At 39.3% G+C, this 16,995-nt stretch overlaps 1 protein-coding gene across 1 annotated transcript in view; it reads left to right on the top strand.

Annotated features, from left to right (window-relative positions):
* The first annotated feature begins 127 nt into the window (after positions 1–127).
* Positions 128–16,995, top strand: part of LOC139296204 (guanine nucleotide exchange factor VAV3-like) — a 44,161-nt gene continuing 27,293 nt past the window's right edge. Inside the window, exons 1-12 of the mRNA XM_070918551.1 lie at positions 128–420; positions 3,560–3,676; positions 8,578–8,636; positions 9,400–9,465; positions 10,121–10,238; positions 10,741–10,830; positions 11,733–11,801; positions 11,892–11,995; positions 12,759–12,858; positions 13,420–13,515; positions 15,481–15,549; positions 16,593–16,679. Of these exons, the coding sequence (XP_070774652.1) occupies positions 217–420; positions 3,560–3,676; positions 8,578–8,636; positions 9,400–9,465; positions 10,121–10,238; positions 10,741–10,830; positions 11,733–11,801; positions 11,892–11,995; positions 12,759–12,858; positions 13,420–13,515; positions 15,481–15,549; positions 16,593–16,679 (1,179 nt within the window). The 5' untranslated portion in view covers positions 128–216. The remainder of the gene's footprint in view (positions 421–3,559; positions 3,677–8,577; positions 8,637–9,399; positions 9,466–10,120; positions 10,239–10,740; positions 10,831–11,732; positions 11,802–11,891; positions 11,996–12,758; positions 12,859–13,419; positions 13,516–15,480; positions 15,550–16,592; positions 16,680–16,995) is intronic.

Below are 16,995 nucleotides of genomic sequence, written 5' to 3'. Positions count from 1 at the left end.
GTCAGAGGGGGGTTTCACGGCAGCCTGCCCCAGCTGTGGCTCTGTGCAGCGCTCATAAGCTGCAGCGGCTCCCTCTGCCCTCCAGAGGCGGTGCTGGAGTTTGGAGAGACGAGCGGACGGCGTTGAGCACAGCTATCATGCCGTGCACAGGCTTAAAATACGGACAAAGTTTTTACATTTGGCAATAACCTGCTCTTTTCACCGCTCTCCGACGACATGGAGTACTGGAGGCAGTGCGCGATGTGGCTGATCAGCTGCAACGTGCTGCCCGCGAACCACAGAGTGACCGCGGACACGGCGCAGGTGTTCGACCTGGCGCAAACCCTGCGGGACGGGGTGCTGCTGTGTCAGCTTCTGAACAACTTGAGACCTCACACCATCAACCTGAAGGAGATCAATCTCCGGCCACAGATGTCACAGGTAGGACCGAGCACTTCTGCGCTGCTTTCAGAGCAACTTGTAGTTGTAATTTGTGCAAAACTGCTTCAGGTCAATCGGTTAGTGGAAGAAACCAAGTCATTGTGTTGTGGCAGGCATGAATTTGGTAGACTTACAGTCACAAGTTGGCAGTTGCTTTTAAAGAAATGACTGTAGGAGATAAAAAAAATACTAATATAGAGACATAAGGTCTCTAAACACACCACCACAAAACAAGTACAATCTATGTGAACACATCATTAAGATTTGTGTTTTGTTAAAACACCTGCAGGCAACAACACAGACGGTTGCAGACGTATTTGTCACAGACAACATGATGTTCAGGTCCAGAGTTTGGGAACACAGAGCACACCCTTTCTCTTCTAGCACTGTGTCACTGTAAACATTTTAGAAAATAAGGCCACAGAGAGACAGACTCATTTGGAGATTATCATCTGATGTGGACACGTCTTCATCAGTTTATTTATTCTAAACATGATAAGTGATCCAAACTGATTCATTGTGTACTCTTCTAAATGTCTGCATTTTTTAAAAATAAATTGTACTTTAAGCAATTGAAACTCTTTTACGCTGAATTTCCCTCAGCCTGTAAAACCCAAAGGAATGGCCCAAAGCTTGACCTCTCTTTACCCATAATTCTTCCCTCTGCCACTGGAGAGGCCTGATAAAATCCTGGCTTTGATCCACCCATTAGTTAGGGAACTTTTACTATGTGTGCAGCAGCTTGCAGTTTGCGTACTGAGTATGAAGTCTTATAAGTAGTTAGCCATTAGGGGACTTTTGTCATTTCTCAAAAGGCTCATTAACTACACATTTCTATTCAAGAAATCTATTTTGGCCAGGACGCTCTTGAAGAAGATGTTTATTTATTTATTTTTTTCATCTCAGTGGTTAAATAAAGGTTTAATGAAAGAAAAGAAAATATAATAACTTAATAGATAGCTAGAGAGAAGCTTTATTTATTCCCAGGGTGAAATTCTCATGTCACAGCAGCAGTATGTCACTATGAGAACAAGACTTCCTGTGTACCGACTTGTACGCACTTCATTCAGGCAACATTGCATGTCATTAGATCTTTACCTGGCCTTCTTAAAAGTATGATACATACGACAAATGCATCATGTAGTCGCACTTTGAACACATTTGATTCCAAGTAATCTCCAACACACTTTTTTTCATCTCAACCTATTACGGTCAAAGGGCCCATCAATAGATAAGACCATGATATTAAGCACACTCACAAAAAAAGTTGGTCAAAAGATTTGTTACTGGACTTCACATGGTTAGTTTTTGAGAGATGAGATTTCTTTAGTTGTTGTCACAAATGTATGATTGAAATGCTGTGTCACCACAGATTCCTTAAAAGTGACTTAATTAAAAAAACGTTTTTAAGTTTTTAATTTTAAAAATAACTTCATAAATAAATGGGGACATCTTGTCAAAATGACACATTTTCTTTAAAAAAAACTTTGCCTCCGTAATAAATAAAAGCCAGTCTCCTAGCCGGGCATTAGATTGTGCTCTGTCTTGTAGACTGCAGCATGTTCTCTGTCAGTGCACGTCCACTCGTCTTTTATATTCTTGACAGACAGGGAAAGCAAACCCAGGGCACAACGTGCCAAACAATGGATAGCCATAGCCTGCAGCTGTAGGCCATCCGAATATGGTCGAGAAAGGCATGTGTGTCAGCGGGCTCCACATTTTAAATGGCCCTTTCATTGTGCCCTGCTGACCTACGATCTTGGAAATGGAAACATGGGCATCAATGAAGGTAATGGACTGGTGGACAAGAGTGCAGTGTGCTGTGATGAAAATGCGCCCAGAAGTGCTATTTTTATCATACTGTATGTTAGGCCTTTGGTGCTAATGCAAACTATGGAGCGTACTTTATAGTTTTTCATCAGTGAAGCCAAGAATGCAGCGTTTATTGCACCAGGACTGTGACTGTAATCTGGAGTATATGAGGCTGGTGGTGGTGTAAAACCATCATGTTCGTGCACTTCCTCCGCAAACAAACAGGGCCCCAGGGGGCGGTGGAGTGATTACAGGCGTCTCCATGATGAGCTGACGTGATAAAAAGGAGCCTATCTGTTCTCAAGAATCCTGCCACAGCTCATCACTTAATAATGTGCAAATTATGCTGGTACCATTTACTGCTTGTTTACGTTAGAATACTTCACTGGGTGTTTTTAGAATAAGTGGCCCCAACCTTGAACTCAAACCCATAACCATAAGCACATTGTCTTTATGAAAGTTATTTGACTGCGCTCTTCCCAGTGAGACACAGATCCTAATAGGAAGCGACACCAAAAGAGCACATGTTTAGTGGTTTCATTTTGCACCGAGAAACTTTCAGTTTTCATTTTCAGTTTGCTGTGTGTGCGTGGATCACCTTCACTTTTATAAAGGTGACTTCAAGTTCTCTATGCTCTCATTATACTGTCAATAAAGGTTATTAAGGCTGAAACAGAGTTAGGGGGTTGGTTCTTCCAAATTACAAAAAAACCCACACCACCGTGGTGGAATCTAGCCATGCAGATATCTGTCAGAGATTTCTGCAGTGGAGACACCTGTACTTATTTGTGGTGCTCAAAGCATGAAAAATTCTATTTAAAACATTCAAAAGCAACATCTCTTTCCAGAAACTGTCACTGCTACTCTGGATAATTCACAGGCCATGCTGTCAGCCGTTCAGATGATCATAGGGACTATTTCTTCAGTAAAAAGTACTTCCAATGAAAACTTTAAGCAGCTTTTTCTGTGACACTGTTTCTGTAAAGAGCAACGTTTTTATTTGTAATTTCTCAATGCTGTGAGCATTTGAGACTTCTCAAACCTGGGCAGTTGTAATTTGGTTGAACATACCCTTGCTTACTTTGCAGGTGGTGGTAGTCAATATTACTTTTGGGTAGAAAATGTAAAGAAATAGATAACATTGTCATGACAGCAAAAAAGAAACATTTGTAAAAACTAAAACATGTTTTTTTGTCTTTTTCTGTAAAAAGAATTGTGTGCAATTCAATGATCATGATTGTGATGATTCTAGAAAATGAAAATTTCTGCAAGAGCTACAGTACATGGAGATACTAAATTGATGAGTGTCAATTTTTGCCCTTTACAGTTCCTGTGCTTGAAGAACATCCGCACATTCCTGACGTCTTGCTATGCGGTTTTTGGGATGAAGAAAAGTGACTTATTTGAAGCCTTCGATCTCTTCGATGTTCGAGACTTTGGAAAGGTGACACCCACATCCATCATTCTGAGACAATCGTGTGTGTTTTCACGTATGATGCTGCTCTCCGACAACGGCCAAATTTCTTCCCTTCTGCGCTTTTCTGTTCTCCTTCCTTCCTTCAGCTGCTTTCTTCTTTCGTTGAAATGATTTATGAAAGTCTTGATGCAGCTCAGGATCTACCACCTTTACGAGCTGTTTTACAAGAAAATCAGTTTGAGTGAGCATATTGTTAAATTCATGTGACATCTATTACAGCTGAGTGATGATGGTTATTGTGCTGTCTGTCTAATCAATAGTGCATTTTACAGTTTTTCTCCATTGCTCAGCTGTTATAGTTATAAAGCGGCGACACAAACATCAAAACTGTGTTCCAGTTTGCAAATCAGCAAAATGAGTGTTGTATTACCACAACCCTTCTAACACCAAGAAAATCACATAATGGAGACAGCAAAAGACAGAACATAACTTTACATAGTGCATCAAATCCATGGCTCGCAGCTGCAGTTATTCAGAGGCGATAAAAACAATTTAATGAACTAAATATTTATTTTATTTATCTTCAATTAAAGAAAAATATTGAAGCTCAGTACCTGCATTTGTGTTAAAGCTATACTGTATGTACTGTGTGAAAAGTAAAGACAACTGCTGAAACAGAACTGGAATTGACTTGTCATCACTGCATTTGCAATCTGCGTCTGAACATTGTAGAAAAATGGTAACACATCATTCAGACGCATGCAGCGTAACATAGTGAGACCCATATGATGTAGAGCCAGTCATGTCTTTTCCCCTGATGGAGGCCACCCGTTACTCGGTCTTGCATTTTTCTGGTGCACTTCTGAAGGGCTTGGTCGACTTCTTTTTATTGCTGTGTTATTGTGGGAGCTGGTGTCAGTGTGTGTGTGTGTGTGTACACGGTGTTACCAGGTCAGTGGGTTTGTAGTGTGCTCCTCCTAGCTGCTCAGTGGAGTCGCAGCTCGCAGCACAGGAGCCTGATTAAACTCAGCTGAAGAAAACACACTCCGTCTGACCAGCCTTGTTTCCTTAGTTCAGTGCATAACTTTGCCTCGGAGCATAATGATGTGTTTGGGCATCTCTGTGTTATCCATGGGGAAATACATTCTTATTTCTCTCTAAACCATTTAACTATTGGAATGTGTTTTCTTTGTATTAATTGCCTTTGTGCAATATTTTCTTTTTTATAAATCCAATTATTTTGTCAGAGCAGATCTGTTTTAAATGATTTATACAGTATCACATGTGGTTTGAGAACTCCAGGTATACTTTATTTATGTGTGAGCAAATTTGAATTAAGAGAAATGTTTTTCAGGGAAAAGGTACATCAAAAGTCCTTTAGTCAGGCATACTAAACAAGATTAGACTTTTTATTCACTCCCCTGCAGAGAATAGACAGTGGTCATTGGTTCTCTCTATAAATTTGAGGGATTGCATATTGAGCTTTGCGTGCAGTTTCCCACACAGACTCTCTTTTCTTTCAGTTGTGTTCTAAAGAAGCTTCCAGTTAATCTGGCTGCTGATAATCCCACAGGGGAGGTGCAGCCTGCAAATATGTACAGTACATCCAAGCCGGGCTGCATAATCTCAGTCATGTTCAAGGGTTGTCCATCAAACAAACAAGCTTCCGGAGGGAGAAGATTGCGCCGCATCATTAGTTTTTTTTAAAGTTAAAAATACGGGTGTCCGCAGGTTCAGCGATTGGGTTGGATTGGCTCCAGGAAGCGTTGTACAGCTGAATAAGAAATACTCAATCTCTTCCTTATTTTCCAGAAAACATTCAAAAGAGAACATCTCAAATCTCAGCCAGTCTAATCCACTTGGATTGAGTTGTGCCAACTCTGCCCGTAGACTGAGCATTAGTCCACTGAATGAGGGCTCTCTAACCTACATTCCTCTGCTGAGTTACTGCGTTGGATACCACTCTCATGTCTGTATGGTAAATATGAAGCTACAGCTACAGGCGGTTAGCTTAGCTTAGCATAAAGACTAGAAACAGGGAAACAGCTAGCTTGGCTTTCCCCAAAGGTTACAAATTCCACCTATCCTCTAATTAACGTTGTATCTGGTTTGTTTGATAGTTTCCGTTGGTTGCCTGTCAGGAAATTACTGTGCCTGGTCAAGTCCGGCACATAACCCCCCATAAACCCAAAATGTGCCGTTTGTATGTTTTTGTATGGATTAAACAAAGATACAAAAGATACCTTTAACTTGCTGCAACAAAATAACAGAGAGAGTCAGACATGCACATTTGATTTTTGACAACTTTCCTACCATGCTTTCTTTTTTTTCATGGTGCTCTGGGGATTTAAGATACACTTTGTAAATAGGCCACATTCACCGCGGCGGTTGGACGTCAGCTCAGCTTGTGGCTTTGCTTTTCAAGTCACGTGTGGCTTAGAATAAGTGTCAGATCATCAGACCAGTCAGGTTTCTCAGACTTGTGTTTAAGACAACATAGAAGGATTTACAATTCATTACACAAAGTAAACAAATGTTTGATTCTTCCAGCATATTTGTACAGGTTCTTCCTTCTCTCTTGAAGAACTGATATTCTACTTATTCCTCTTAAGTCATTCTCCCCTCTTAGCACTACATGTCTTTGAAAAGACAGATCCTGCATAGCATCAGCTATTATATATATACAAGCATTACATCAGTTCCTATGGTTGTAATGTGTGAAAATTTGCACTGATGGTGACAAAGTTCTTCCTTTTGCAAAAATACCACAGAAATAAAATCATTCATGTTTTTTTTCCTCTTCATACATCATGTTGTCAAACCAAAAGCCAATGGAGATTCTAATGCTAATCAAGTTCTGCATTTTATTTTGTTGAATCAGTTCACATGTGACCTTTAGAGTGTGTTTCAGGTGTCTAGTTGTGGAATAACGATACACAGCTAAATATTAGGTCTGCAAGTACATTTAACACCACATTTCAAACAAGTGAAATCATCTCACTTCAAAAACAACATTTGTGTTTAGTTTCAGGAAAGACATCATTTTGACTGCTCTAAATAACTTGAAAGATGCAAAAGGCCCTTTGCAGTTTTAAAGTTGGCCTCTCACACTACAAACAGGACTCTTTCAAGTCACAAGCACACCTGGGTTCAGCCAAAGCCACAGCACTCACACAGGAAGAGGAGTCAAACTGCAGATAGACAGGCTGTTCACATATCTAACCCCATCAGCTATCTTTTTTAACCGTGCCTGCAATCCAAATCCTCAGAACAGAGTCATTTGCAGTGTTGTTACTTGAAGCTTCTTCATACCAACCAGAGAAACAACTCTAGTCATTTTTTGGAGATAGAAGCATGAAATTATTATATTTTCTGTGTTTGTAATGAAACATAAAATACATGTTGCTTCTTGATGCAAACATCATGATTTTTACTTTTGCAGCTTTCTAAGGACATCACGTGATCCTCATCAAACACACATTACATTTCCTTTCAATATTTCTCCCATAGCATCAACTGACTGCACTGTGCAAACTGTCAATACTGTGTGTCCCAACATCGACCAGGACAAGTTGATGGCAACATCCTGTTGTTCATCAGTTTGGTCAGTAATGATCTCGTATTTGAGTGGATAAAATTGATGTTCGGTGTTGATGGACTCTGATAAAGGAACACAAAGGATTATTATAGCACAGTTTTATAATTCAAATCAGTTTTGCCCTCTGCTTTCATTTATGTGAGCAGACTTCAGGTACATAAATGTGCAACTACTTTATGATTATCGCACACAAGTTGTTAATTGCTTAAATGTAATGGTGAACATCCATGCATTAGCTGTATTTTTTCATGTCTAGAATTATAATGTATTTATTTACTTAACATCTGACTGAGAAAAGTGACTTTCTATTAACAAAAGTAAGAATTTAATTTAATTTTGATGTAAAATAATATTTTATATTGGCAAAGGAAGCAGCATGTAGATGTTTTAACATTGATTTATTTGTGTATTAGTTGCAGTACAGTGTACTGTTCATCAGACTCTCACTTTCTTTTTCTCTTTGTCTCTCTATCTTACACACTAACACCCCACCACACAAACAGTCACACACACACACACACACACACACCAACATCTTTATGCAAAGGTGTGAGAGGTAGCATGACCATTTCCTGCAGACCATGTTTGTCTTTCTCTGTCACTCTTTGCTTGCTTGCTGTCTGTCTCTTGCTGTCGATTTGAAATTTATTTACTGGCATGATCATAAGTAACTAAGGTTTTGCCAAACAGATTGTCCGACATTTACAGCATAATAATTTGGGATGTGAGAAGAAAAAGACAGCAAATGGTTGACACATTACTACACAACATTGCTAGGAGTATTGTTGGTGTGTTCATCGGTGGTTGCTACATGGTTTCTCTGGCCTTTGAGGTGATTACAAGGACTTCAATAGGTGTTTGCTAGATGGTTGCTAAGCGGTAGCTGGTTGGTTGCTACGTGTTTGTTAAGGTGTTACTTGGTTTTAACTTGGTTTACTTGGTTTTCAAGTATTTGCTAGGGTGATTGCAGTGGTTGCTCCTGCATTTTTCAGTAATCGGACAACTCATATCCATTAGATGGGAGTTTAATCAGATTGCTTGATGGACTTTGGCTGACGTCTGGCGTCCATATTTGTTATGTTTTCAGGCACTCCTGTATTATAAAGCAGCAAGTCCAATATATCAGAGCTTTTCACATCGTAATTAAGGCTTGGATGTTGACGTGAATGCTGGTTACAACTCAGAAACTGGCAATTACAATAACTCTGATATGACATGAATGCATCATTAGCATAGCAAGTCTCTCTCTCTCTCTCTCTCTCTCTCTCTCTCTCTGTCTGTTTCTGAGACTTTCAGAAACATGAATTAAAACAGCTTTTTTCCCCACCAGGTTATGGACACTCTATCCAAGCTCTCTTACACAGCCATTGCACAGCAAGGAGGATTCAAGTAAGTCCCCCAAAAGTGTGTAAACTCTTACAACTTACACTGTTACTCTTGATTACACAAATTTAGAAAATGTGCCCTCCAACCCCCGAGTACATGCACTCCCACTTCACCTCCACCTCCTCACTCCTTTACCGACACTGCAGCCACGCTCAGCCACATCTCGCCCACTAATTTCCAGTTTTACCAGGTGTTTTACTTTATTACCAGAAATGACAGACACCATTTGTTCCCAAATGCTGATTTTCCTTTTTTAAACAATCTGTTTATTTAATTTTTGAAGGAGTGCAAAGCACAACCACTAACAACAGCAATATATCATATATATATAGCAATAGGACGTGACAGAATAAGATATATTAGTTTTTATGATATAATATATAAACACATCAAAGAAAAAAAAACTAGATGGAGTACATACTGAGAGACTAAGATATATAAATGAGGATGTTGTTCTTTTAATCTGTTGTATTTTGGCATCTTTAACAATGTTCAGTGATAATGGCAGAGTTGCAGATCTCTATCTCAGTAAAATGAGGCTTGTGGCCTCAGTTGCTGGTTTTCAAGATGCACTGATAAATCTGTAAATTTGTCCAAACAAATTGTAACCAGTTTGTGCCCTTTCCTGCTATATGAAAGCATATGAGGCTGTTCTGGATGTTTGAATACATTTTAATACATCAAATCAAGTCACTCATTAATCATAGTTTCTTCATAGTGATTTTTCTGTTAAACACTGAGCCTCACACTTTGCTTTCATTTCCAGGCCATTCCCAACCGAGGAGAGCCTAAAAGACGAGGACATTTACAATAATCTGGAAGACTTGATTGAGTATGTATGAGGCTCCTCTCTGCGGGCCCTTTACTGGTGTTGATAGAACGTGATTATTTCGCTCAGTAGCAGAACCAGCTTTGCTCATCATCCATGCGCTCCAGGGGTCTGGACACCCACGTGTTTTGGTTAAAGGCTTGGCTCCGTTTCTCTGTTACTGTCAGAGGGAACGAATGAGTAATTCATGTTTTTGTTGAGTGCTTGCATACCACCCACATCAAGGCTCTGGATGGTTGCTGCTGACAGTTTGATTGATAGATAAAGAGGAATATTTGTATTATTTTCATGTCACATTAGAGTTTCAGAGCATGTTTGCTTTGAATTGTGCATCATGCCTTTCTAAAGTATTTAATTATCGAATACATGCAGTGATTAGTAGTTAATGATGAGTTGATGACTATGAGAAAAAGAGCAGCCCAAGTCTTTATAATGATAGAAAACAATTTGTAATTAAGTATACACTGTATAGAAGGTGTGTTGGTCTTTGTTTATATCTGTGTATATTTCTTACTGTTTAACATTGCATTTAGCCTACTATTGTTTACTTTATCCACAAATTGTTGCCCCACTGCTTTCACAATGCCAGAAGTCATTAATGACGGATAATCAACACATTTAAGAGGTGTTAATATGTGTGTGTGTGTGTGTGTGATAGTGAGAATGCCCCCGAGGACGAGGACGACTTGTATGCGGCAGTCTACGGGCTGGAGGAAGAATATGCAGGTGGAGAGATCTATGAAGACCTCATGAGGACTGAGCAGCACCCCCCATTGGTACTGCAATGAGTCACACGACTCACACACACACACACACACACACACACACACACACACACACACACACACACACACACACACACACTCTCAACGTTGGACAGGATATGTGGAAAAATAATTTCGAGTAAAGGTACTTTATTGTGTTATTTCCCACCACTGTTATTAACAGGAGTACTACAGCGGCCTATTTTGGGCCCAGTGTTAGTTACAGTTTGGTTTGAAATGTTTTTGTGATCTCGCCCTGACCTGCTGGGGTGGAACTTGTAGACTTGTGTGGACCGTTCAAGTGTGCACATGCTGCTTATAAAATACTGTAGGAAATAGTTGTGACATTTTCTGAGGTGATCTGAATACAGATATTTCGTTTCTGTGTTCTGAGTACATATTCTGAATACACCGACTCACCTTCTTGTCTGCAGATATAAAAGAAAATCAAATGTTTCTCCATCGGATAGTATTATTTAAGCAACATTTTCTAAGGTGCGTGTCTTCCTAGAAGCAGGCAGAGGTCGACGTCCGCAGCTGCTGCCTTACAGAGATCAAACAGACGGAGGAGAAATACACAGAGACCCTGGAGTCCATCGAGAAGGTACCGAACCTCCTTTAATAGTCTCCTCTGCGCTGAGATAACATTGTTAAGTGACAAACGTTAAATGTGTTAAAAGTGTCAAGTTATTAAATCATAGTCTGACCTAAGTGATTCACTGATATATTCTTTCACACTGAGCACAACGTTGATGTTGATTATTGATTTGGGATCAGTGGGCAAAATGTAAAATGATATCATGTACACATTTTTCACCACAGGACATACCAAACTTTCGAAAAGATGAATAAATCAGTAAAGCAAGCCAATCTTTTTTTGTTTTTGCCAATGTTTTCGGGTTGTCAGTCCGAGTTTCACCTACAGCTCATAGAGAGGCTTCGCATTTTAAAACGGCAGGAGAAAACAACAGCAACACAAAATGTTACTTATATATCTTATATATACTCTGTAAGAATCCATCTTTACATAGCACAATATGTACCTGGTCAGCCAATACATCTATGATAATCCGTCATTAATTAGTTCAACAAGGTATATTCACTGGAGTCATACATATGTATCATCAATATAGTGATAACTTACATTTAGCAGAAAATACACTAATTTCTTACTTCCAAGTATTCACTACATATATTATATGAGTCTGGACAGACATGCTTGTAAACTGCAACTTGACTGTTTGGCGGAGGCATACATCCGCAGGGTGGTGATGCATATGACACAATTTTATGGGCATTTCAGGGAAATTCCAGGTTATCAGTTCTAATTTGCCATGCTATGGTCCTCTAATCTGACATCTAGGGTGATGTCTGCTATTAGTTTCAGTATGAGTGCACCCCAGCCATGTCACTGATTGTAATCTAGTTAAATAATCAGTTTGTGAGGGGATCTGAGGAGAAGAGCTGAAGTGTTTCACTCAGGTTTTCAATTGTTTCCTTCTCCAGTATTTCTTGAATCCTCTGAAGAAATTTTTCTCTGCGGCTGAAATTGACAAAGTTTTTGTCAACATACCTGTAAGTCTCACAAGTTTCCCTTCTTGTCGCACGACATGATAATAAAATGTTTATGTCCAGATACACTGATCTCTTCTTTCTTTAATGCAGGAGCTGGTTAAAGTTCACAAGAGCCTGATGGTCGATGTTCAGGACTCCATCCTAAACAAAAATGCCTTAAATCTCTACCAGATTTTTATCAGCTACAAAGAGAGGTATTCATGAACACTGTTCATTTACATGTATTGTTGGGTTGCAGGGAAAGAATGTAAGAGCACTTTTGATGCTGCTTTCGTTTCACTGTCTTAGGTGTGAGTTTCATGAGGAGCATTTATGATTTAAAAGGCCTTAAATGAAGAAACTGCATTGGCATCTTCTTCCTTCCGTTTTGTGCTGTCATGTCTCAGTAATCAGCTTTACGTGTGCAGGAGGTTTCACTTTAGGTTCTCTACACCCCTGCACTTTCACGTGTATTGATAGCAAACTTTTGCAATTTTCTATCAATACACTGGCAGACATATTGTCTTGCAATACCGAGGAAGACGTATACTTAATTAATGTCAGACATTTTGAGCCGTGGATCTGTTCTGCACACAGGCAGTCTTACATTTGAATTTGAAAGCATCTGTGTGTGTGTGTATTAAAAAGGCTCAGATTTTATGCAGGTTGTTCCATTTAAGTTCTTTCTTAAATTAAGGGTCAAACTGAAAGTACTTCAAAATGTAGTTAATAGATGTAGAATTTGTTCGACACCTGCTTTTTGAGAAATAATCTTCCCGTATTAGAGGATTTCCTTGTCAGTCATATCATGATGTAGTGTGGAGGACTGTCTCGCAACAGATTCTGTATCCGAGGGTCACGTGATACCGTCTTTATCACGAGCAACACAATTGCAACATATTGTCCACACGCACTCGTCCTTTTTACTCCAAATCCCACGCTCATCAATGGCTCCGCTGTCTTTCCTCTGCATTGCAGACTGCTCATTTATGGGATATACTGCAGTCGGGTGGAGATCGCCATCGCTGTTTTAGACCTCATTTGCAAAGAGAAAGAGGATGTTCGTCTAAAGCTGGAGGTGAGACACCTGAAGAAGCTGGCTTGTCAATAACACACATATACACACACTCTCCAATATTCACAGATCCAGTTTTCCAGCGGCCCCTAGTGTTTATTTTGTGCACTACGCATACGTTAGTGTTTTTTTCTTTATTGCATTATGTGTCTCTCCAGCTTAGACGTATTTTAAAATGCATACTATACTAGTATGAATTAATCAAAAAGGCTGATTTTATGTGATAGATTTTAAGTAAGTAAGATACTTAATGGTTTAAAGTGTGTGTTATATATCATTTCTTTATAAGCTGTGAGCTCAGTGCATGCTCTTTAAAACAGAAGAGGATACAAAAATATGCCATACTCAAGATCACATGACTTGTTTGGTTTGTGACAAGTTTGGGCCCTAAAACAAACAAGGACAGACACATATAAGCTTTGGCAAACACAATGTGTTTTGTCTCGGTTGAACTCACCCTTGTGAAAAAGCCTCAGTAACACCAAAGAATGGCATCTCAGTCATCTGTGTAAGGATGCATTGCAGCTCATGCTGTTATAAATATGTGTACTGTGTTTGTTCCAGGAGTGCTCAAAGAGAGCCAACAACGGGAAGTTTACACTGCGGGACCTGCTGGTTGTCCCAATGCAGAGAGTCCTCAAGTACCATCTACTTCTTCAGGTAGGGGAGGTGTCAAACCACGTGTGATGGAAAACTGAGAGTTTGCTGGGTTTTTAAAAGAAAATGGTTTATTTCTGAGATCAGCCCTCCCTGATTATATAAAGTGTGTTAGTCACTGCAATCACCTGACTCTCGATCTTGACACTTGTTCTGACACCCCTGGTTTAGATATGCATAGTCATTTTTGAATGGATTTGCTTAATTTGCTTGAATTTTACTTGATTATTACATGTAATGGTTTTAATCAGCAGCTCCACTGGAACATTTGGGGCTTACTGCTTTACTCCAGGACACCACAACAGTAGATGTTGAGGCAGGAATAAGTATCAACATTGCCCAGATTTCACTTGTTGCTGGAGGGATGATTCAAACTTACAGCCTTCTCTAAAGATGATCACATACATGTCTGTTTTATTTTATCACTTTTTTCCTATAAATAAGTGTAAGTTTTATTCCTGTGAGACTGAGCTCTGGGAGTTTTTGTCAACGTTATTTCAATAGATTCAACTTGATGATAATGTTCTTCTTTCAGTATATAAGTGACCACTTGGGGGCGACATGCTCCACATTTTTGCTTTGTGTTTGCCTCCCTTCACAGTGTCTCGGCAGATTCACACTGTATCAAACCCCCATTTATTTTGACAAGTAATTTAGGTGTTCATTTCTCACACCTCACCTCTCAGAGAAAGTAGTGAATGAATGAAGTAACATCATCTTGATACATTTCAGCTTACAGAATTTTCCTCAAACAAGTATTTTTAAGGAGAAGATAATTCATTCCTGGAGTGTCTGTCACCTGATTGTGAAATAGATTTACAGTTGAGATTATCATGACATTACTTATTGATTTCATACATGATTGCAGTTCTAAAAACTTTGGCACGTCTTGCAGTGTAGTTGCACTCTTGCTTCCTGTAGAAACCAGCCTTTCAAAATCCCCCCAATTTCACTGCCTACTGATAACTGCGTGACACCGTCTCCCCTGGTTAGTATGAATCAGAGGTCAGACTATAGCTGGCAGGGCAGATGAGGACAATGACTGAAGAGCTGTTTTAAATTGTTGTGGAGGGTGAAGGCCTCGGTGGTGATCTCAGCCGCCGCCCTGAGAAGAGACTTTGGGAAGGGGGTAAAAAGGGAAGAGGAAGTGATAAAGCGAGAATGAAGTGAAAAGTGGATACAGCATGAAAGCTGTAGCACTGTGGAGAAAAAGTTAATCTCTTTACTTTGTAATGCCGAAGTAATGAAGGGTAAACAGGCCTACAGTGATTCTGTCCACCTTTTATATTAGATGTAATGTACATATCACTGTAATTATGATTAAGTCTTGATGATATAATTGGCCGCATGTTGTTAACAAACAGCATCTGTCTAGAATTAAGCAAAAACTGAAAATGTAAGCTGGAGTAAGAAATTAAGCATGAAGCTGTGCATATACTTTCCTGATAAAGTGGTGGAACTGGTGCCAAGTTAAATCTTAACCTGCAAAGTAACTAGTAGGGATAGCTCTCAAATACTGTAGTGAGGTAAAAGTAGCATTAAATGGAAATACTCAAGTAAAGTGCAGTTACTTCAAATTTGTGCTCAAGTACAGTAATTTAGTATAATTTACTTTGTTGTGGTCCATCACAGCTGTATAGCTTTATGAATTATGTATATTCTTACGCAAAGAAACAAATCAGAAGGACAAAAATCCTTTCTATCACTCCTTTCTTTATCTTTCTTAACTTTTACTGTGTTAATATATCATTTTTATGGTATTAAGTGAAGCATATTTGCCAATCTTGCCTATAAAACCCAATTTTTGCCATCAAATGAGATTAACGAGGAAATTTAGCCTTCTGATTGCGGCTTTATTTTGTTGTGAAAACGCCATGGTGGCAACTACTCATCCTAAATGTGTTTGCTTGAGTGTGAGTTTTGTGTGTGAACATAGTCCATCCTTTCTCCTCTCTTCTCCTCTAACAGGAGCTAGTCAAACACACTCACGATGCTGCTGACAAGAGCAACTTGAAGATCGCTCTTGATGCCATGAAAGTAAGTGCAGTGCTTATGGTAAATGGTCTGTAATCATTGTGATTTCGGCTTGTTACCAATAGCAAGCTGATTTAGCGGATACTTCCACACAGTCTCTGCCACTCAACTATCAGCTTTTATCAGATGAAATCATTCGTGTTTCTCTTCTACAAATCGGTGTGAATTGATAAAACTTTACATTTACATCACATAAGTGAGCGCTGAGTGCTCTCTTCGCTTTTCCAGTCCTGAAGGGAGCCAGAGCTTGATAGGCAGCTGATTTGAGGACCAAGCAACAAAAATGCAGGAAATGCATAACATTACACTTGAATGCTTGATTAAAACTATATTAATACTATACTATTAATAATATTTACATGAAGTGCATGCTCGGCTCACAGAAGCACAAAAAACTCCCTACAACATAAACATACGTGTATAAAATTAAAGAAATAGGTTAACATTATTAAGTGCTCCTTTTCGCTTGCCAAGAGTTAGATGAGAAGATCGATTCCATTCTTGTATCTGTATGTTAAATATGAAGCTCCTGCCAGCTACTGGACGATTAGCGCAGCTTAGCATAAAGCCTGAAAGTGGGGAAACAGCTAGCTTGGCTCTGTTCAAAATCTGCCGACCAGCTCACTAATTGACACGTTATATCTATTTTTTTTTGTCTGTACCAAAAGTAAAGTGTAAAAACAACAAGCTGCAGTTTTGTTTGGGGCTCGACTATCCCCCGTAAAACAGCAACTTGTCATCTTTCCACTTTGGTTTTAACGGGTTAGCAGTTTCACACTGCTTCCAGTCTTTATGCTGAGCTAAAATAAGCTAGCCTAACCGTCTCCAGGCTTCAGCTTCAATTTGTTATAAAGTTTATTTTCCATGATGTACAAACTGCCTTTAAATGTACAGTACAGTGCAGAATTTCAGTGTTTTTTTCTTCTAGGCTTCACAAATAAATGCGTCCTGAATTCTCTGACATATTTCACGACCTCCAGACTAAACTAACCCAACAAAATGTGTGTGTATGTGTGTGTGTGTGTGTGTGTGTGTGTGTTGCCCAGGACCTGGCTCAGTATGTCAACGAGGTGAAGAGAGATAATGAGACTCTGAGGGAGATCGACCAGTACCAGAGGTCTATTGAAAACCTGGTAAACCAAAAATCTTTTTCTACAACTATCAGCAGCTGTTAGTGTTATAAGAGTGCAAAACTATCACGAAGACATGCTGTTTACTTTTTGTAGATGGTCAGCTTTGAAAGTCAAGTTTCACCCAACAAGGTCAGTCTTCCTTCAAATTTGGTGTGAGGGAATCAGCCAGTAGCACAGGATTCAACGTAGACACCTGCATTGAATGTATAAGACACCTGCTCTTTAGTGTCTTACAGGGTTAATGGGTTTCTGTGATTTTCTGTGACATTTCTTTAATTGTTTTTTTTTTTGTCAGAAGTCTCGTCTTCAGGATAAT

The sequence above is a fragment of the Enoplosus armatus genome, chromosome 14 (assembly GCF_043641665.1).
Source record: "Enoplosus armatus isolate fEnoArm2 chromosome 14, fEnoArm2.hap1, whole genome shotgun sequence".
Lineage (NCBI taxonomy): Eukaryota > Metazoa > Chordata > Actinopteri > Centrarchiformes > Enoplosidae > Enoplosus > Enoplosus armatus.
This window is presented reverse-complemented; position numbering and strand designations above follow the sequence as displayed.